General features: G+C 52.1%; 2 protein-coding genes and 1 pseudogene across 7 annotated transcripts in view; 2 read left to right on the forward strand and 1 right to left on the reverse strand.

The window, feature by feature from the left end:
* The first annotated feature begins 1,565 nt into the window (after window positions 1-1,565).
* FICD (FIC domain protein adenylyltransferase) lies at window positions 1,566-8,239 on the forward strand. 5 transcript variants are annotated; one of them, XM_042962515.1, is made up of 3 exons: window positions 1,566-1,581; window positions 5,198-5,550; window positions 6,554-8,239. In XM_042962515.1, the coding sequence occupies exons 2-3, from the start codon at window positions 5,250-5,252 to the stop codon at window positions 7,627-7,629; spliced, it is 1,377 nt and encodes a 458-aa protein (XP_042818449.1). In that variant the 5' UTR covers window positions 1,566-1,581; window positions 5,198-5,249; the 3' UTR covers window positions 7,630-8,239. The 5 variants fall into 5 exon arrangements, with proteins under 5 accessions (XP_042818449.1, XP_042818446.1, XP_042818448.1 ...); XM_042962512.1 differs by lacking the exon at window positions 1,566-1,581 and adding an exon at window positions 3,517-3,713; XM_042962514.1 differs by lacking the exon at window positions 1,566-1,581 and adding an exon at window positions 4,162-4,181.
* Window positions 8,240-10,846: 2,607 nt separating this feature from the next.
* The window catches only part of SART3 (spliceosome associated factor 3, U4/U6 recycling protein), a 36,576-nt gene continuing 27,301 nt past the window's right edge, over window positions 10,847-20,121 (reverse strand). For both annotated transcript variants that reach the window (XM_042961356.1, XM_007092338.3), the window contains exons 14-20: window positions 19,031-19,143; window positions 18,012-18,088; window positions 17,250-17,418; window positions 14,569-15,023; window positions 13,651-13,803; window positions 12,564-12,754; window positions 10,847-11,814 (exon numbers count right to left, since the gene is read on the reverse strand). In XM_042961356.1, the coding sequence (XP_042817290.1) occupies window positions 11,637-11,814; window positions 12,564-12,754; window positions 13,651-13,803; window positions 14,569-15,023; window positions 17,250-17,418; window positions 18,012-18,088; window positions 19,031-19,143 (1,336 nt within the window). In that variant the 3' untranslated portion in view covers window positions 10,847-11,636. The remainder of the gene's footprint in view (window positions 11,815-12,563; window positions 12,755-13,650; window positions 13,804-14,568; window positions 15,024-17,249; window positions 17,419-18,011; window positions 18,089-19,030; window positions 19,144-20,121) is intronic.
* On the forward strand, window positions 11,924-12,057 carry LOC122232871 (annotated as a pseudogene).

Raw genomic sequence — 20,121 nt, forward strand, 5'->3', positions numbered from 1 at the left:
CTTCTATTATATCTGTGATCCCATTATGCTTTTAGGAAATAAAGTAGTTGTGATAACATTGTAAAGTGACAGACAGTAACTACACTCTTCATGGTGAGCACTGCATGATGTACAGAATTGTCAAGTCACTGTGTTGTACACCCAAACGAACATAATATTGTATGTCAGCCACACTTCAATTAAAAAAAAAATTAAGTAGGTAGTTGGTTATTTGGGTTATTTAATGAGAAAAGGAAACAGTTATGGTTTAATTTTTTGAAAGTAAGAAACATCACTTCCCCAAGTGATTTGCTCTGAAAACAATACTTCTTTGCATGTCTGAGATCATCCTGAATCCCAAGCATGAGCCATCAGCCCAAGGACACCTATCCCAAACCCTGTCTCCTGTGGATGCCCCCTGGACCCCACTGGGTATGCAAACTGAGGACATCAGTAGTCAGGGAAAAGGGTTGCTGGGGGCCTCTTCTGCAGCAGCTCTAAGTTAGAAGGAAAGAGAAAAAAAAAATCCAAGCAGGCTGGGAAATGAGAAGAACCTGGGAGGTGGGAGAGAGAGAACCAGTCTGGTGTATTTTCTTTTAAATGAAGTTGAGTCATTCTGGAGCCATCAATGCAATATATAGCCTCGAGTTGGGGAGTTTTGTGTTTCCTAAGCAATAGAATCCGATTCAGCCAGCAAGAAGCACTTGACTGCTGTTTCTTAAAGATGCATAAGGGTTTGTTTTGTTTTGTTTTGTTTTGCATAATGGACACATTTCCAAGCAGCCACTTTCCAGGTTCTTTGTCAAGTGTCAAGGTAAGCTCTTAGAAAACTCCTGCGTGGGCCACGAGGAAGCCATTTCCACCCAATATAGAATGCTTAAGGTGGAGAAAGCTGACTTTTCAATCTTGCTTCAGGGACCATATTTTGTGCATTCAACACAGCTGAATGCAGACAAAGTCAAGAAAATTGAGTGTGATCTCCTGACAAAGATTGAACGGGGACGTGATGTTTGGTGAACTACTGCCCCCTGGTGGTCACCGACAGTGGCGCAGTCATTTGCTGAGCGGGCATTTGTGATGTTACTTCCTGGGTTCCCGGCCACCGTCTCCCGCCCATTTTAAAAGCCTAAAACAGGGATTACAGTCTGGCAGCCCTGCATGGCCAGTGGGCAGAGATGCCAACTGTTAAAAAATCTGGAGAGTTTGCTTCGAGATCTAGGCCTGACATTTCTTGTGAAAAATCAGAAAAATCTGTCAACTCTTGGACACAGTACATTTTTCACACAGTAAAGGGAGGCTAGAGCAGATTAGCTGTTACCCACCTTGGATAAGGCAGGTACGCTCACCTTCTCCACACTCCCCACCTCCCTCTACTGTCTCAGGCCCAGGCAGTTTCACTCCTTGATGGTTCTTATGCAGCTTCTGGATTTGCATCCCAGGTCTAAGCTCATTAAAGCTTAGCTCATTAGGTCTAAGCTCATTAAAGAACTGGGGCCTGAAGAGATGGAAAGCGGACAGTGCCTTTAAAAGCAGATGATGATGTCATCTTATGCCCGGGAGGGGACAGAAGTCCACAAGCCCCATGATATCCAGTTCAGTGTGGTGAGTGACCTAGTCCAGGTAGGCCTTGCATTTGAACACATTATCTGTCTGGCCCCTGAGCCTCACTGCTTTCCCCTCCACTGACCATCCTCCATAATTCACTGGTAGCAGGGCAGCCTGGCCCTCCTCTGGGAAAAGTTTTTACAACATTACTATGCAGGCCATCAGAAGTGAAAATTCAGGGCACTTCAAGGGAACCGTGTTCAAGACCTTCGTTCAAAAGACAGAAACAATACGGGGCCCCTGGGTGGCTCAGCCGGTTGAGCAACTGACTCTTGATCTCAGCTCAGGTCATGATCTCACCGTCGTGGGATCGAGCCCCGTGTCAGGCTCCGCACTGAGTGTGGAGCCTGCTTGGGATTCTTGTCTCCCTCTCTATGCCCCTCCCCTGCTCACATTCTCTCAAAATAAATACATTTAAAAAGAAAAAAAAAAAAAAGATAGAAACAAGAAGCCCCAGAAATAACCACCGTCTTGATTTTTTTCGTTTCTTAAAAACACCATGGTTTGTCCTGTTTTAGATATCTCTTATTTCAGTCAACAAAATCTCCTGAGCATTTGCTATGTGCCGTTCTCCATGCCAAGGGCCGGGAGCTGGGGGAATAGGGGAAGAGTTACCAGATATAAGCAGAAGCACAGCCAGCGAGGGCCAAAGCTGTTTGGTCCCTCACCTTGCAATGCCCCGCACCCCCCCCCACCCCCCACCCCCACGCCCCCATGGTATCTTTCATGACAGCACACCTCTGGCCTGGGTTGGGACACTTCCTTTGTGCTGTAGGTCAGTGGCTTCCCTCAACTGGATCAGGCTGAGACCTAAGAAAGGACATGGAGTCACTCCCCCGTGGTTGGAGCAGCCTACAGCTCCGACAGTTTCTTCTGTGAATAACAAAAACAGCAAGGACTTGTGTCTTGTCTAGGAATAACTGCAACAGCGGATACTCACCAAACGTCAGCTTTGTGCCAGACATGTAGGATCTCACTTCGCCCTCACATAAAACTCTATGAAGTACTGTCATCACACTGTCCCCATTTTACTGAAAAGCAAACGGAACCGGTGAGATAGACCAAGTCACTTGCTGAATGTAACTCAGTTTGCAAGAGGGCAGAGCTGGGACTGGAACCCCGGGCTGTGTGGCTTCCAGTGGAAACGCCCACAACCACTGCCTGATAGTGGCTCCCAAGGGGAATGTGTGTCATGGAAAAGGTCAGATCTTGAAGAGTCTGGCCTGCAAATCCTGAACTTGGGGCCAAAGGCGAGGCAGTTTGTCTCCATTTTACAAATGGAAAAACTGAAGCTCGGAATAACTTGCCGAAGGTCTCACAGAGCGGAGGTGACAAAGTCTGAACTTCAGCCGGGGTCCCTCTGGCTCCAGTCTATAGGCTAACATCTTAATGCTTAGCATTTCTGGGCACGTCCTGGGTGTTTAATTTCAATATTTGTGAACTAAGACGGAAGTTTCAGCTCTCTGCTTCAAGGAAAAATCTCTATCTCCCTGGAAGCTAAATAAACCAGCCAGCTCCTTCTCGAGCGGATGCCAAGTTAAAAACTCAGGGAGGAAAAGGAAAAGAGGTCAGAAACGACGGCAACCCTGGTACAGCGTCGTGGCTAAGAACAAGGGGCTGTGACGGCAGACTAACAAGGTGGAGAGCACCCTCATTTCACACCTAAGGAAAAGGAGGCCCAGGAGAAGGGCCCCAGGACGTGGAGAGGGAAGCACAGCACTCCGGGGCTGGCGGAATTACCAGTTTCCGACCGCGGCATCTATCATACCCGCAGATCTCCGCGCCCGCGCGGGTTTTCCACGCGCTACTCCCGCCTCTCGCCCGGGCACCGCCCCGCCTGTTGCTTATTGGCCGCTGCGGCCACGAGACCAACACAGGAGCCGGCCAATGGGAGTGGCCCACGGCGCATCTTTCCCGGGGAAGCAGGAGCTGACGCGAAAACCCGGAAGTACGAGGGGCGGACAGGTTGGGGAGGCCAATCCGCCACGACGAGGATGGCGAACCACCCAATGGCGAGGCGAGGCGCCGGGGGCGGGGCCAGGAGCCGGCGGCGGAGCAGGGCCTGGGAGCCGGCGGCTGCGGGGCCTCCGAGCGTCTGAAGTCGGCTGCAGGGTCGGAAGCCGCGCGCGGTAGGAGGGGGAGAGCCCAAGGGGCTCGGAAAGAGCCAGCTGGGCAGGGGGCGGCGGGGGAGTGAGTCCTGGGCGGGGTTCAGAGGGACTGTAGCCCAGCCCCTCTGGGCGTCAGTTTCCCCCTTCCTAGGGTAGTGAGGGGTGAGATTCGCATCTCCTGCCTCCCCTGCGCAGACCCGCGTCCCTGGCGAACTCCAGCCCTTGCCGTGTATCCCGTCCCTCCGGGAGCCGCACAAAGCACCTGGATGAAGCAGTGACTCACACCCTCCTCTAAACCCCTACAGCACGCCAAGCGTACCCCCGTTAGGGCGCAGACCAAGCCATTTCAGATGTTATCAACGAGCCAGCTTCCCCATTAGACTCTAAGCCCTGAGCGATCACAAACCTCATCAGTCATTTCTGGGTCTTGGAGGCCCAGCACCAGAAGCAGGCCGGAATAGGGGTACACGGGCCCTGGTTGAGAATAAGGTAGAGGTTAAGACCTGGGCACTCTTCCTAGATGCACTGAGGATTCATTCTTCATGCTTCTGTTTACTCCCATGGCCTTCTAGAAACTGACTTGCTGATTTAGTTTCCTTTGTAAAATGGAGCTAAGGGTAGCTTTCCTTCATAAGGTGTTAAAGAGTAAGTGAGATAATGCACGGCTACCCCGCAGCCCAGTGCTCAGTACACCATAGTTGCCCAATAAATGCTTATTGTCAGCATAATGGTGCTTGCATACCTGAGCCCTCCACCTCCACTGCCAGCCCCAAGCACATGCCCACTGTCCCGATGGAGGGTGAGGAGTGGGTCACCCACTGTGGCCCACGGCTGGAGGTTTTGAGATGCTTGGACTGCCTAAGCTCTAGGTGAGATCGTTGCTGGGCAGGCCAGGAAAGGAAGGCCAGAGAGGGGAGAGCAGCACTGTGGCTAATACCAGGGTGAGGGCATGAAGAGGCAGTAAATCAGGCCACAAAAATAGTTGTGTGGATCAGACACTAGCCCCCAGAACTGCCTTGGCCAATCTTGATGTGTGGCCACAGAGATTTGTGGTCAAGGGAGGTTGGGGGAGAGTTCCTGAATTCAAGTCCCAAGGCTGTCACTTACTCACTGGGTGACTTGGGGCAAGGGGCTTCATCTCTGAGCCTGTTTCCTCATCTGGAGAAGTGGGAGGACGATAGATAGCATCTGCTCCTGTTGGAGACTGGTAGAGAGAGTATGCATGAGGTCCTTGGTACTTAGCATGGGGCCTGGCACACAGTAAGCGCTCAATAAATGTTGAGTGCGGTAGCATTACTGCTCAGAGTCCCAACGGCCTGGAAGTGGCACCAGTCTTTCGGGCTGGCCCCTCCCCGTTTATAAGCACTTCCTGCCTTGCCTCAATCCCCCTGGTCATAGTGAAATAAGAGGTGTGGGAGCCTGCAAGCCCCAGCTGAAGTCAGCAACATATCTTGCGTGTGTCCCCTTCCCCCACTTCATCTCCTACAACTCTTGGTCCCCTGCAGATCCTGCTCTGAGGCAACGGAGTATGTCCAGGGGGCCTGCCCCTCCGTCCAGATGACACTCATGCCGATGGCTTCAGTGATGGCAGTGACCGAACCGAAGTGGGTCTCCGTCTGGGGCCGCTTCCTGTGGGTGATGCTGCTGAGCATGGTGTTGGGGTCCCTGCTGGCACTGCTGCTGCCCCTGGGGCCCATCGAAGAGCAGTGTCTGACGGTGCTCAAAGGCTTCTACCTGCTCAGGAGCAAGCTGGACAGGGTGCAGCATGCCGTCACCAAGTGTACCAGCCCATCTACGGAGCTCAGTGTCACCTCCAGCGATGCGGCACTGCTGGCGGTCAGGACCAAGGCCTCTCCAGGTAAGACAGACTGGCCAGCTCTCCTCAACACTTGTTAATTTCATAGATATTTACAGTGCATACTGGGTCGTGTGTGCAGGACACAGGGCCACTATGGGGAACAAGTCTACCCTGAGCTCCCGGCTCAGACAAGCTGACAAATGACTGCCGCACGGCATCACCAGCCTGGTGATGGGGAAGGAGGGGAGCACACCAGGAAGGCTCCCTGGAGGGGAGGCCTGAGCTGAGACCCCAGTGTAAATAGGAAAATGACCAAAAGGAAAAGGCATGAGGGGAAAGTGCACCAGGCAGAGACCCGGAGGGTGAGAGGGCTTGGGCATCCAAGGAAAAGAAGCCAAGTATGTGTTAATGACCCTCAGCAGTGGGTGGAGGGCTGGTGAGGGAGGGCTAGAGCTAGAGAAGTTTCTACCCCCGCGCTGTCCTCTGTGGTGCAGTTAGGAGGCTGAGCATCCCTGGTCTCTACCCGCTGGATGCCAGTAGCACCCTCACGCCCTTAACTGTGACACCCCACCATGTCTCAGACGCTGCTGGATGTCCTCTAAAGGACAAAATCACCCCTGCTTGAGAATCACTGGGTTAAAAGATGTAAAGAACAGATCAGGGGTGGGGAAGCCCCCAGGGCCTGGCACCGGGGCGTGGGGGAGGGGGGGTGGGAATGCTGTTCACAGCCTAGGCCTGAAGGGACAGGAGCAGGGATCAGCATCATCAGGACTGATCCAGGACAGCAGGGAGCTGAGAAGATCATACAGGAGGGCCACCTGACAGGAGTTGTGGCCACAGCCACTCACTTCGGCCCTCAGAAAGCTGGGGCTGGGGAGTCCGGGTGATACCTCCCAGGGTGGAGGCTGTGGCTCTGGGGACACACACACACCAGGTGTGGGGCACAAACGCATCCACACACACAGAGAGTGCTGGGACGAGCCCCCTGAAGCACCGGCACAGGGGACAGCGCCCCTGAACATCCCGTGCCCTCCCTACCCATGCTTCTTTGGCTCTCTTCTAGCTGGGAAGTTGGAAGCCAAAGCAGCTCTGAACCAAGCCCTGGAAATGAAACGCCAAGGCAAGCGAGAGAAAGCCCACAAGCTCTTCTTGCACGCCCTCCAAATGGACCCAGACTTCGCAGATGCGCTCAATGAGTTCGGCATCTTTTCCGAAGAGGACAAGGACATCGTCCAGGCCGATTACTTGTACGCCAGAGCGTTGACCATCTCGCCCTACCACGAGAAAGCACTGGTCAACCGGGACCGGACACTGCCGCTGGTGGAGGAGATCGACCAGAGGTATTTCAGCATCATCGACAGCAAAGTGAAGAAGGTCATGTCCATCCCCAAGGGCAACTCCGCGCTGCGCAGGGTCATGGAGGAAACCTACTACCATCACATCTACCACACGGTCGCGATCGAGGGCAACACCCTCACCCTCTCGGAAATCAGGCACATCCTCGAGACCCGCTATGCCGTGCCAGGGAAAAGCCTGGAGGAGCAGAACGAGGTCATCGGCATGCACGCAGCGATGACGTACATCAACACAACGCTGGTTTCCCGCATCGGCTCTGTGGCCATCAGCGACGTGCTGGAGATCCATAGGCGGGTGCTGGGTTATGTGGATCCAGTGGAAGCTGGCAGGTTTCGGACGACACAAGTCCTGGTGGGACATCACATCCCCCCCCATCCTCAAGACGTGGAAAAGCAGATGGAGGAGTTCATCCAGTGGCTCAACTCCGAGGACGCCATGAACCTGCACCCGGTGGAGTTTGCGGCCCTGGCCCATTATAAACTGGTTTACATCCACCCTTTCATCGACGGCAACGGAAGGACCTCGCGCCTGCTCATGAACCTCATCCTGATGCAGGCGGGCTACCCCCCCATCACCATCCGCAAGGAGCAGAGGTCCGAGTACTACCACGTACTGGAAGTGGCCAACGAAGGCGACGTGAGGCCGTTCATCCGCTTCATCGCCAAGTGTACGGAGACCACCCTGGACACCCTGCTCTTTGCCACAACCGAGTACCCGGTGGCCCTGCCAGAGGCCACGCCCAACCATTCCGGGTTTAAGGAGACTCTGCCCGTGAGGCCCTAACCCCGGAGAGCCTCCCTTGGTGCCAAGGGATGACCCAGTGGGAAGCAACACTTAGCGTTTCTAGAAACCTAGCCGTCTCCCAAAGCAAAAGGAGACCGATTAGGAACTTAAGCGTTCTTTACTTACCTCCAAATGTTTTCGTTAAAAAAGCGACAAAACTAAATTATTAAGCCCTGTCTTTAAGGTAACTTATAACTCAGCCCAAGTTATTTATTTTCTTCTTTTGAGCTAGTAAATGTTGTGTGGCGTCCGCTGTCCGTGGTGGTGGCCCCAGTAGGCGCTGGGGGCGCACCGGTGCGCTTTGTGTGACCAGAACACGGGTTCTGGAGCAGAATTTGCACTCGGGTCGGGAGAGGCCGGGAGTGTGGAACGAGGTCTAGGGCCCCAGGAGTAACTCCTCCAAGTGTTTCTGTGAAACTGGCTGAGAGGTGCTGGGACTTCACCTGGGAGGTCAGCACTCTTGGTGCCAACCCGGTCCCGGTTCTGAGAAATAATGGAAAGCTTTCTTTCTGAGAGAGTTTTGCTCCCCTACAAAGAGATGAGCGTTGTGACTAATTCTCACTAGTAGGGCAGACTTTTGAGATACAAAATAAAAAATGCTGACAACGTCTCTGTGAGATACCTTGCTTATTTCAAGGAAGTCTTTGAGTCCTAGGTGGCTTGCGAACGTGAGTCGCAGAGGCTGGTTTTTTTTTCCCTGTCAAGACTCTTTTTTCTAATTAAGAATAGCCGAGCGGCCAGCTTGGTCTTCTCTGTGTCTGAATGTTTCTCACACTTCATTTGCAGCAACTCAGACCAGATGTTTTAGTCTCAAAGTTCTGAGTTCGTCACTCGACTGGGTCATACCGCAAGTCAGGTATGGTGCACGTGGCCAAGTCTGACTCTGAGTGTAACATCTTGTGTAGGTGGACATTCAAGAATACATCTGAGAAAACAGATGCCATGTATGAACACCAAATATGCATTTTTGGTAACGAACTGGAGTGTCTCCCAAACCCAGGGAAAACCCTTAGCCATAGTCCGATGTGTCTCTCTTGTCGTGCAGTTTGATCCACGTACTCACCTGACCCCCACCTCCCGCAGCCAGGGTACAGCAAGGTGTCCAGCATTCCCTCGGGGAAGCAAAAGAGACTGCCTTCCAGTGGCCTTATTTTTCTAGGAACTTGTAAAATGATAAAATGTACCACACGGCCAAGTTTCCGCGTCGTCATTCTACGGAAGAAGGTTCTCTATCGATAATAAATGGCAGAGGCGACAATGTGACCGCTGCTGTGCTCCTCGGAGTCAAAAGGGCCACGGGTCCCCCTCCCAGTGACGGAGCACGGGACATCTCACACCGTAGTGCACTCTGTCAGGGTCCAAATGATGGTGAATACATACAAAGTGTGGTCTCTGGCTTGAGAAGTCACACTCTGACGGTAAGGAGGTCACTATTCTGAAGTAGCAGGTGTCTGTATACCTCTTTAACTGTGTAATTAGCACAGAGTAGCTTTCTGAAGGATTAAGAAAAATGTCTCAAGTGGTCCCGAGTGATATTCAAACCTCTATAAAAAATCTTTTCGTATTTGCACGTTGCCATAAGGTAGCTCTTCAGCCTAACTCTTCTTGATGTTACAGGCACACCAAGGAAGCCTGACGGCAGCGCTCTGTACTATAGAGAAGCGTGCGCTTTAGTTCTGTTGCAAGGATGTTATTTTAACAGATGACTGACTCTAGTAAAGTATTTTACGACAGAAAGGCCCGAGACTTGGCTGTCTTATCCAAGAGCTGTTCCCGTTTGTTACGAGGATGAAGGAGGAATTCTTGCAGAACGTGAAGTCCTATTTAGATTATCGTGGCAGAAAATAGATCCCAGACGGTAATTTCAACGGGAAAATGGGACAGAACCCTTTGGGTTAGCCACCTACCTGTGCCGGCAGGGAGAAGTCACCGACCTGTCACTGACACTCCCAACTGCGTGCCATTTCGTGCTCCTGTTTGCCAACAGTTCTTCGTTTCCTGGGGAAAACACATAGACCCACTCACATGTTCCCGACAGTCCGTTTCTAGAGCCGTCAACACCCTGAGCTCCAGCCTGAAGAGGTTCGACTCTGTGATGGGCCTGTGTTGACAGGCAAGAGCACAAAGTGAGGGCAGAAGGCTGCCCCCATCAAGAAAACAGAACAGTAAGACAGGAAGCCGCGAGAGTAAAGCCACATTAACCTGGATCAGGAAGGGAATATTCGTGGCTCCTCAGCAGCCGTCCCTGAGCATCCCCAGTCCCCTCACCCAGCGAGCAGGCTTCTGCAGGAGGGTGAGTGGCCATATTCCAAAGAGCACAGGAGGAACCAGGGTCACAGCACACGTTCTTCTGGCTGCTTCCAGCAGCCACTACTTGAATTTAATTCAGAAGTAACACCTGACAAAAAATGTTTTGTGCCAAAGAGAAAGACAAGGTAGAGGGGAACCTTCAGATTAAAAGCCTTGGGAGGTTTATCAACCTATCCTAACTTACCGGGGTGGGGGGCGGGGAGATACATTTACAGAACAACAGGAAACTGGCAATATGGTTAGCTGAGGACACGAAGGCATGACTGCTCATGTTTCTAGGGATGATGACAATACTGTGACCTTTAGGTCTTTATCTCTTTGAGGCAGGTGCTACGCCGTTACTGGGGGAGTTCTGTGATGTCCGTAACAGGGAGGAGGGGGTGGGGGCAGAAATGAAGGCCGATGCACTAGATGGGAAATGCTGAGGCTCAGTGACAGGCACATAAGGACTTCCTTTTGCTCTTCTGTCTGTGCTTTTGTATAATGCTTACAGTTTTCCGTGAAAGATGTAGTAAAGCCTGATGCACAGAGACTTAAAAAACCAGAGAAGTGGGTTGATTTCCATCACACATGAAAGCATTTCCTGATTTCTTCCCCCAGAGTGTCTTTACAAAGTCTGTTTCCCTATTGGACTGGCAATGCTGCTTTTAAAGCGATAAATATTTGACAGAAGCAGAGAGGTAAAAAAAAAAAAAAAAAAAAAAAAAAGCTTAACAGCTGCAGTGCCAACATGCTGCAAAGTAAAGTTTAAAACTGAAGACCCATCACAACGGAAAGGATTTAAATCAAAGGGACAACAGGATTGGCCTTACAAAAGTTCTATTCACACGTGTGTTAGGTAACACCAAGTGCACCCATCTCAAAACACGTCCGGGTTTGAATGAACATCTGAGTACCATTCAGCAAGAAGTTTTTAAGAGAACTTCAGTTTAATAAACAAAGCTAAGTGGGAAGAATTTAAGTTTGCACTTGACATGGCATTTAAACAAAACCAAAGGGCTGAAACGCAATGTTTAGACAAAGAATACAGTTCACTCAACACTAGGCAAAGAAAATGGTCCACGGCAGGTGGCGCACAGAACTCCCGGACAAAACAAATGTCACAAAGACTCGGCTTTTAGGAAACATAAAACAATGGGTGGATGTGTCATTTACAAATACATAATATAAAAACGCGCACAGCCCCCTTGAACAAAAATCCATCAATTTTTTTTTAGGTGACTTCCCCTATCCCCCCCACCACCCCTTTACTAAAATAGGCCATTCTGGTGAATTACTAGCATCTGCCATTTTGTCTTTTAAAATTAAAAGAGTGACGGGCACGTGTGCTGTGCAAGGTGTAAGAGAAGTGTCTTATAAAAGGGGGCCAGAGCTGGCCGAAAACATTTGGACAGGTGGGTCTCAAAACGGTGTTTGAGTTTCACTTCTGTTTCTCGCTCCATAAGACACAAAAATATTTTAGGAAACGACACCCTGGGCCCAACCACGGAGTGATCATTTTCCTCCTATTGCCCTCAATATGAGGGAGCGCTTCAAGCCTCTTTCCTTGGACACCCTCATCCCTTTCTGTCTAACCCAGAGGAAAATGTGCAAGAGGGGTGCTGCCCCGGGCCGCTCCATACCCAGAGTACCGCTGGGTGCCGGGTGGTCTTCCTGGCCAGCATGAAGTAAGGCATTTCCCTTCTCCACAGTCCCATTCACTTTCTCAGAAGCAACTTGGCAAAATCGGCATTGGACATCTTGGGTGCCTCGGTGGCCGCTGAGGTGGTGACCGCTGGCCGCGGGGCGGGGCCGTTCTCAGCCTGAGCGGCCGGGGCGCCCGGGCGCTGCAGGGCACGAGGCAGCAGGGAGAGCTGGGTTCTTCCTTTCCCCCGCCTGGAAGAGCAAACACCGAATGTATCCTTTCCAAGCAACAATTCACGGCCCCTCCTTGACTTGGGAAAAGAAGCCAGGATGGTCTTAAATCACCCAAAGCTAAACGGTGAAGACTGTACTTTCAAGGGTCATTTCTGTAGTCTGTTACGAGACAAATTTCTCTCAATGCACAGAGCACAAAGTTAAGAGGTGAAGAGTAAAAACCAGAAAGGTAGGGATGATCCCCGTTCTCCCTGACTCTGAACTGGCGAAAACCGGTTTAACAAACTGCCCCTTCCACAATTTTGGCAAAGACCAACCCTGTGCAATACAGTCACAAGCAGGGCGGATCAAAATGCTGTCATCCTTCGGACCTCACCAACTAACGTCACAATTTTGCCGTCTCATTCCTACCGGCTGAAAACCTCGCTCTTAGAGGATTATAGCTGGGGCTACAGGTCACCCCGGCAAGCTTCTGAATCCACACGTATGCACCCTACTGCCAAAGGAGGCTTTAAAATAACCGCCGCCTAGAAACCGACTGCCCTCAAATAAATCACGTGTATAAACTGTGAACACCAGGAAGGGCTCCGCTCCCCGGCTCACGCGCCGTGCGGACCTGCTCCGGGCACCCTGCTCTGCTGAGCCACGGTGAGCGTCCCCAGCACGGCAGGCCCTGGCTCTCTGCCCAAGCCCGCGTGACTAGCGGGAAACCAGCTAGCGGTGCCGGCCAGGACGGAGTCTGCGCCGGGTGGCACGCAAGCACTTACGCTCCGTAAATCTGCCGCGGCACCAAGGCACCACCTGGCGCTCTCCTTGCTTCTGGCTTCTCTGGAACCTTCCTCTGAGGGGGATTGCTGATGGCCACTTTGATGACATTCTCTTTGACGGTCATGCCATCCATCTTCAGTACGGCCTGCGACGCCTGAGATTCACTTTCATACTCCACATAAGCCAGGCCCTGAAAGAGGCAGAGCCGGAGCCGTCAGGTGAGGTGCTGCGCAGCCAGACACGACTTCCTCCCTCAGTTCTGGAAGCCGGTACCGGGCAGGCACCCCGTCATCGGGTTCCCTCCCCCCACCGCCACCGTCCTTTGTCTACAGATTTATTCGCTGGCCCTACTCTTCCTCTGTTTCTGCCACCGACTGTAACTTCAGATCATCTTTGTGAGGTTGGTACACCTCATGCTTGCTCCAGCAAAAAAAAAGAAAAAAAAAAAAGGAAAGAAAAAAAAGATAAGAATAACGAAGGAAAGAAACGGACAGACGGACCAGTATAAATCCAGCAAAAACGAATGGATGAGGCGGCTGGACACGGGATGAGCCCTCATGTCTGCACCTCGGCCCCTCCTTGCTTCATAGTCTTCAACTCTCCATCACCCTGGACGGCCGGGGGAACGAGAGGTCATCCAAACACGTGCCTGAACAACTACTCAGAATGTCGCACAAAAAGGATCTCGCAAGGCGCCCAGGGGGGCTAAGGGGAGGACGTGATGGGGTCTCGGGGAGGGACGGGAAGTGGTGGCTGGAGGCCTAGTGAAGGGGCCAGCCTGGGCAAGAGGGCGCTCGCTCCGGAAGAGGGCACCTCGCCCACACCTCACAGCCAGGGGTCTGCGCTGAGGCTCCTGCTAATTCAGGGCAGGTTCCCCACCACGGCCGATGCCCTATTCTTTTTAGCATAATTAGCTGGAAACGAGCCAATCCGAGTCCAAATGCAAGTAGAACCAAGTGTCCTAACATTCTGTCAACCTGTCGTTTCTCAGCAGAGAAACCCACTCAGAACCTAATAGCCTGAACAGATGGAGAACGAGGCTGGCCCGAGCCTTGGGAGGCTAACGCATCGCACGCAGACACTGACCTTCGGTTTGCCCGCCCGGTTGGTAACCAGCCTGATGTCCTTCACGGTGCCATGAGCCTTACAGATCTCTTCCAGTTCCTCTTTAGTGCAGGAAAAAGGCAGGCCCGAGACAAACAGCTTGTGTTTCTCCAGGGCAGTGCTGTACCTGAACACCTACAGAAAGAAGGGAAGGAAACGAAGTCAAGCACCCACAGCCCCATCCAGCACACCACACCCTAGTGCATACCAGACTCAGCCTGGAGACGGGAGCCAACCCTGGGCGCTACAGATTGGTTTTTTTGTTTGTTTGTTTGTTTTTTACTGTTTGTTATTTTTGAGTGAGAGAGCATGAGCAGAGGAGGGGCAGAGAGCGAGGGAGACACAGAATCTGAGGCAGGCTCCAGGCTCTGAGCTGTCAGCACAGAAACTGATGTGGGGCTCGAACCCATGAACAGCCGCATGGTGACCTGAGACAAAGTCTGACGCTTAACCCACTGAGCCCCCCAGGCGCCCCCGGGTGCTGTGAATTGTTAATGGCACCACTCCAAGCAAGTCACTTTAACTTCCTCCTCCAGAACATGGCAAGAATGGAAGCGGCTGATCTCCTAGTGTGGGCAAGGAGCCGACGAGGCAGTATGTTAAATACCTCACACGGCCACCACCCCCCCCCCCGCCCCCTCTCCACTGCTAAATTCAGCGGCAAACAGCCATTGTTACGGTTCCTAATGTTCTCATCACGTGTCAACCAGCGCGGGCTCGAAGAAACCGAGCCAGGAGTCAGGCCTCAGCTACCCAGCTCAGAACAGACCCCGGTTAACGCGGCAGTTACCAGACTACAGATACCGCACGTGGACGCTAAATGTTAGCGGCTCCAGGAGAAAAGCGTTCGCTCTGTCCACAGCAACCCAACACGAAAGGCGTCGTGTTGCACAGACCCACCTTGAAATCGGGATTTTTGCTCTTATCCACACAGGGGGAAACAAACATCGGCCTCCCTTCTACGTTCTTCCGGTCTAACTCCAGCGCCTGCAGGGCGGACTTCTCCTCTTTAAACTCCACGTAGCAATAGCCTCGGAAATCGCCCCGGTTGCTGAAGATGGGCCGGATCTCCGCCACCTCCCCACAGGCCTCAAAGAGCGGCCGGAGCTGCACGTCCGGCTCACTCATGCTGTAGGGCAGGTTGCTGACGAAGACGGTGATGCTGTCCTTGCTGCTGTCGTGGGGCACCTTGGGCACGTCCCTCTTCAGGGCGGCCGCCCTCTCCTTCTGCTTTGAGGGGGGGTCCACGTCCACGGGCACACTTTTCCCCAGGAGTCCCGCTTCCGGCTCTCGGTCCTGTGCTTCTCCAGCTGAGGGAGTGCTGTCCTCAACCTTTCTGCGTTTGGAAGGCTGCTCTACAGGTTGAAGGAAGCAAAGTAGCAACGATTAAGATTTCTTCTCTTCAGCGAGCTGTTCCCCCTAAGTGCTCTTGCGGGGAAAGTTCTCCTCCCACCACAAACGGCTGGTCTGTGGCAGCTGCCCAGGACACACTCTCTGGACCTGGGCCATACCACGCCCTCTGTCAAGTCTTGCTTCACCCATTCAACTTGTCCCCCCACTTTCTGGGCCTCAGTTACATTCAGGTAAGTGGACTAAATCAGGTGATCACTTAAGTCCCCATCACCCACTCTTTTTTCTTCCTAATTTTTTTTATTTTGGAGAGAGTGTGTGTATCAGTGGGGGAGGGGCAGAGAGAGAGAGGGAGACAGAATCCAAAGCAGGCTCCAGGCCCTGAGCTGTCAGCACAGAGCCCGTCGCGGGGCTCGAACTCACACACCACGAGATCATGACCTGAGCTGAAGGCGATGCTTAACTGACTGAGCCACCCAGGCGTCCCCCATCGTCCACTCTTAATTATACAGTTGATCCTTGAACAACACGGTTTTGAACTGCGCAGGTGCACTTGCACGTGGACTTTTCTGATAAATACCATCCAGCATGGCAATGTACTTTCTCTTCTGGTTTTTGCAATTACGTTTTTTCTGTAGCCTCATTATAAGCATACAGTATAGAACATACGTGACGCACAAAATATGTGTTAGTCAACTGCTGACATCATCCCGGGAAGGCTCCCAGTCAACGGTAGGCTAGCAGTAGTTAAGTCTGGGGGGAATCAAAAGTTACACGCGGATTTCTGACTGTGCGGGAGGTCGGCATCCCTAACCCTCAAGGTTCAAGAGTCACCTGCATCAAAGGGCAGGGGATCTCCAACTTCAGGTGGCAAATGCTCTAGTACCCCTTTTGCTGGGGCAGCAACGGAGGGACGGGGCCGGGAGACTTGAATTTAAACAAGCCCCTTGGGTGACTCTGCAGTACGGGCTCCACATCTACACAGCACTGCAGTCCCTAAACTGTTCACTGCTGTCTCGTGTCCTTCAGCAGAGTTTAACAACATTCCACTCCAACCCATCTGCCCCACTGCCTCCAGAGGAACGGTCCTGGAAGCCAATTGGCACTGGCCCCACTTCCAGACCTTTCCATCAACTCCCCACTGCCTTCCTAATGAAGTCTAACCATTGCACGCTGCATTCAAGAGCGGCCCTGAGTGGGCAGGCCGGCCAGCTCCTCCGGCCTCGCCTCCCCCAGCCTCCCCTATGCCAGCACACCGCCCCCAGCACGCATCGGGGCTCAAACCCAGCTACCTGCCACTCAGAGAAAATGCCAGGCTCGTCTGTGCCTCGTGCCTCGCTGTCAGTGGCACTGTTTGCTTTACCTTTCCCTTCCTTTGCACTTGACAGCGACCCCTCCCGCCTCCAGATGCCGAGATGCGTGAAGTCTTTCCTGCAGACAGCTGACCCGCCAGTGGCCCTTTGGCCTCCGCCATTGATCCACACCGTGCTCTCCCACGATCCTGACTACCCACCACTGCAGACACGTCACATCTGCCTTTCCTGCTAAACCTGGAGCCCTAGGACTGTGAGCTACCCATACATGGTCATTCTGAAGGCCCCAAAAAGGTGCATAAGCAAAAGGTCGTTCAATTGGATGATGGCTCCGTTACTATTTCCCTCTGGTTGACACCATTGTACTAGGAAAACGTATGGCGTCCCTTAATGTCTAGAGACAATGCTTTTACCTTGACTGACGCTGCTGAAATAAACCTGACCCACACCTGCCCAGCCCTGGAATGGCAGGGGCAAGAGAAACACTGGCTGAAGACTCTACCAAGTCAGAACCATTTGGCAGGCCGAACAAGGCAGGTGCCCGTGCAGGCTGGGGCTGCGGTGCGGGATGCTGGAGCCTGAGAGGATGAGGGGCAGGGGCAGCTGGGGTGTGGGAGCCCGAGTGGGTGAGGGGGGTTCCACACAGCAGGCAGGCGGAGGGGGGACGATGGTACAGTGGAGGGAGTGGAGGCCGGGAAGACAGGCCGAGGTGGCTGCAGGGCAGGGAATGGCACACGGCATGGAGCCCGAGCAGGGGGAAGTCACGCATGTGGACGGTGGAGAGGGACAGGAAGGGTGATGGGGCACCATGCGAGCAACTTATTCTCACATGGCTTAAGACAAAAGTTCTCTGGATGTTTTTCATAACTTCACTGGAACTTGGAGATGCTCCCAAGTAGCATTTCCAGAAAGCTTTACCTTCTTCATCATCGCCCCACTCTTTCTCATCATCCTCTTCTGCTTTGCGCTTGTCTGCGCCTCTGGTCTTTTTCTTCTTTTTTAACGCTTTCTTCTCAGCCCGGGCCCTCTTCCGCTGTTCTGCCTTTTCTTCTTCTTGCTGGGCGAGCGCCGCTTCCTTCTCCGCAACCTGGGAAGTTGGGAACACGGACGCATCACTAAAATGCGGCGACTGCGGGAACTCTACGGACCCATGGGGAGTGGCGAGGAAAGGGGACTTGGGAGTGGAAATTCACTACCCCAGGGAGAGGAGAGGTCGCCAGGAGGAGGAGGAGGGTGTCCTCACAACTTTCCCGGCCAGGGCTTATCCAGGATTCTTAGGGTTCTGTGTCTCAAGTCTACAGGATGCTCTGCAGTGTCCCCAGGAATTACTCACCAAAAGGAAGAAACACATCGTAAAACCGGGGCTCTCATTAACTGGGACGGGTTCAAGTTCCAATCACCGGGCTACGTGGGGCTCCATTCTATCTCTTTCAACTATAGCCCAATAACTTTTAGGTCCCAAATCCCCCCCACTACATACTTATTGCTGGGGCTCAAATTTTGAGCCAATCCAAGAAAATGATACAAGATAGGCTTCAATGCGGATTCAAGTGTTTCACTAATTAATATTCTCTGAGCAAACGATACTTAAGACCTCAAAGGTTTTGACAAGAAATATCCATACGAAACACAGTCGAAACAGCTAGCAGAGGTTCTAGGACTTTAAATAAGCATCATCACCTTAATTCTCTGCTCATTAACACGAGCTAATCGAGTTTCGGTTTTCTGAACAGCTATATCCCAATCTTCTAGAGTACCTTGACAGAAAGAGAAGCAAACTTTAACTTTTTTGCATTTGCAAGGATGCAACAGTATAAAATTTTCTTAATTTCCCCGCACCTCTACCAGAGATCTCTCCCATCAGACAATAAAAACCGGAGAGTCGGCTCCCCATTTTAGGACTTCCTTATGGCAGGCTTGAGCCTTTCAGAATGTGAATAGTCCTCCCAGATATGTCTAAAACATCCCTTTTCTTTTAGAAGAGACTTGAAAACCAGAATACGATCTATTATGGGCTCTCCATGGCAAAGATTAAGAAGACATTCTAATGTAACGGGTACAAGGCATTTACACGAAGATGAAGGATTTTAAGAGCTGCTCAAATGATAAATGTTAGGGTGTTTTTTATTTGCTTTTGTTGCTTCCGTGTTTTGTTTCCAGTTCCGAGGGGTTCGTACCCCAAATCTAGATCAACACCCATAGATAAATGCAATTTCCTACTGAGAACTTAATACCGAGGCTCTCAGCTAGGACAAGGGACGCACACCCCACCGAGGGCCACGTTCAGCCCTTTGCCCCTCAACAGGCCTTTTGTGTGCGTGACATTGTGCTAGAGCAGGGACTCTGAACTGCGAGCTGACTCCCCAGGGAACAAGTCTGGAGATGTCTCTGTCATGACCGGGGGTGACGGAGGAGTGCTGCCGGTACCTAGTGAGCAGACAGGGCTGCTTTGCCCACCGCAAAGAATGAAGAGAACCCTGTGCCAGGGCGCATCACAGAGAGCCCTCCTTGTACCCAGAGACTCTCAGAAGAGGGGCGAGAGGATGTGGACTCACTAGCGAGTGCCATCAACGCTCTAATCACTGAGTGCCATGTGAGCGGCTGTACCCGTACACAGTCTGTCCTCAGACTATAGTCTTGAGACCAACCGGCAAATGGGACAGACTCCAAGCCAGAAGCCGAGAGCGGAGGGGCCCCACCTTCTGTCCTCTCCATGGTGAGCAACACTTCACAGACGTGCTCGGGGTAGTCACTGGTGCACTGGACGGCCCGGTGCAGAGCCTTCCTACAGTGCTGGGTGTCACCGTGTGCCCTAGGACAGAAAACAAACCGTGGCTGCCACCAGGACACAAAGCAGCAGGCACAGAGAAGGAGAGGCCGTGTTCTCACAGGCAGCGACACAAGATCAGAAGCTCTGCAGCAACTCTAGCTTCTGAGGAGGCTCTAGCTTCCAGAACTGCCCACAGCTCTTTGCACCACTCTGCTTCTAATACTTTCTCCTTTCTCCTCCAGTCAAAAGCTAAGGCTTTCTTCTAAGCCACTCTTGCCTTTAGCAACCAGATGCTGCTGGAAAATGCACCTGGGGCAGTAGTCTGCGACCAGGTGACCCGCCTTTACAGCACCTGCATATGCAACACAGGTGGGAGATCTAAGAATGCCATATAACTTGATCAAGTCCTTAGAGAAACTCTAGAATGCTGTCCTACCCAAGGGAAGAATCACTGATCCAGCAGACTGCCAGATTTCATGCCCAGAGTCCCATCTTTTGGTAACTGCTGTTACTAAGAGAATACAGTTTATTGTGATTAGCAGTGGAAAGATTGCTCATCCCAATAAACAATATTCTCTTAGTAACAGCAGCTATGAAACACTACGTTCCCATTTCTATTTTTTAAAAACTTACAAACATATGTAAATATTATAAATACGTATTAGGACGCTAAAAAATAAAAAATTAGAGCGGCGGTTCTCCGAGTACGATCCACGTCACCCCAGAGGGTCTCCGAGACCCTTTCAGGGAGGGGATCTGCAAAGTCAAAACTACTTTCGTTGTTACTGAACACGAACTGACTTTTTCACTGTGCTGACATTTGCACTGACGGTGCAAAAGCTACGGTGGCCCTTAGCACAAATCAAGGCAGCACAGTTTTCACATCCTGCGGGACAAAAGGAGACGTGCACACATAAGGTGCTTTTTCTGCACACCCGAGTACGACGGTTGTCCCAAAGAAGAGATCCTTTTGTTTAGGGGGCAAGCTGAACTAGTTTGTTTTCTCAGGAAACAACATTT

The sequence above is a fragment of the Panthera tigris genome, chromosome D3 (assembly GCF_018350195.1).
Source record: "Panthera tigris isolate Pti1 chromosome D3, P.tigris_Pti1_mat1.1, whole genome shotgun sequence".
Lineage (NCBI taxonomy): Eukaryota > Metazoa > Chordata > Mammalia > Carnivora > Felidae > Panthera > Panthera tigris.

Bases quoted from the DNA above. Each gene is read 5' to 3' on its own strand.
- FICD (XM_042962513.1), top strand. From the start codon at position 4,350: ATGCACGGCTACCCCGCAGCCCAGTGCTCAGTACACCATAGTTGCCCA. The intron at 4,562-5,197 runs GTGAGATCGTTG...GGTCCCCTGCAG, and splicing joins TTGGACTGCCTAAGCTCTAG to ATCCTGCTCTGAGGCAACGG. The intron at 5,551-6,553 runs GTAAGACAGACT...GCTCTCTTCTAG, and splicing joins CAGGACCAAGGCCTCTCCAG to CTGGGAAGTTGGAAGCCAAA.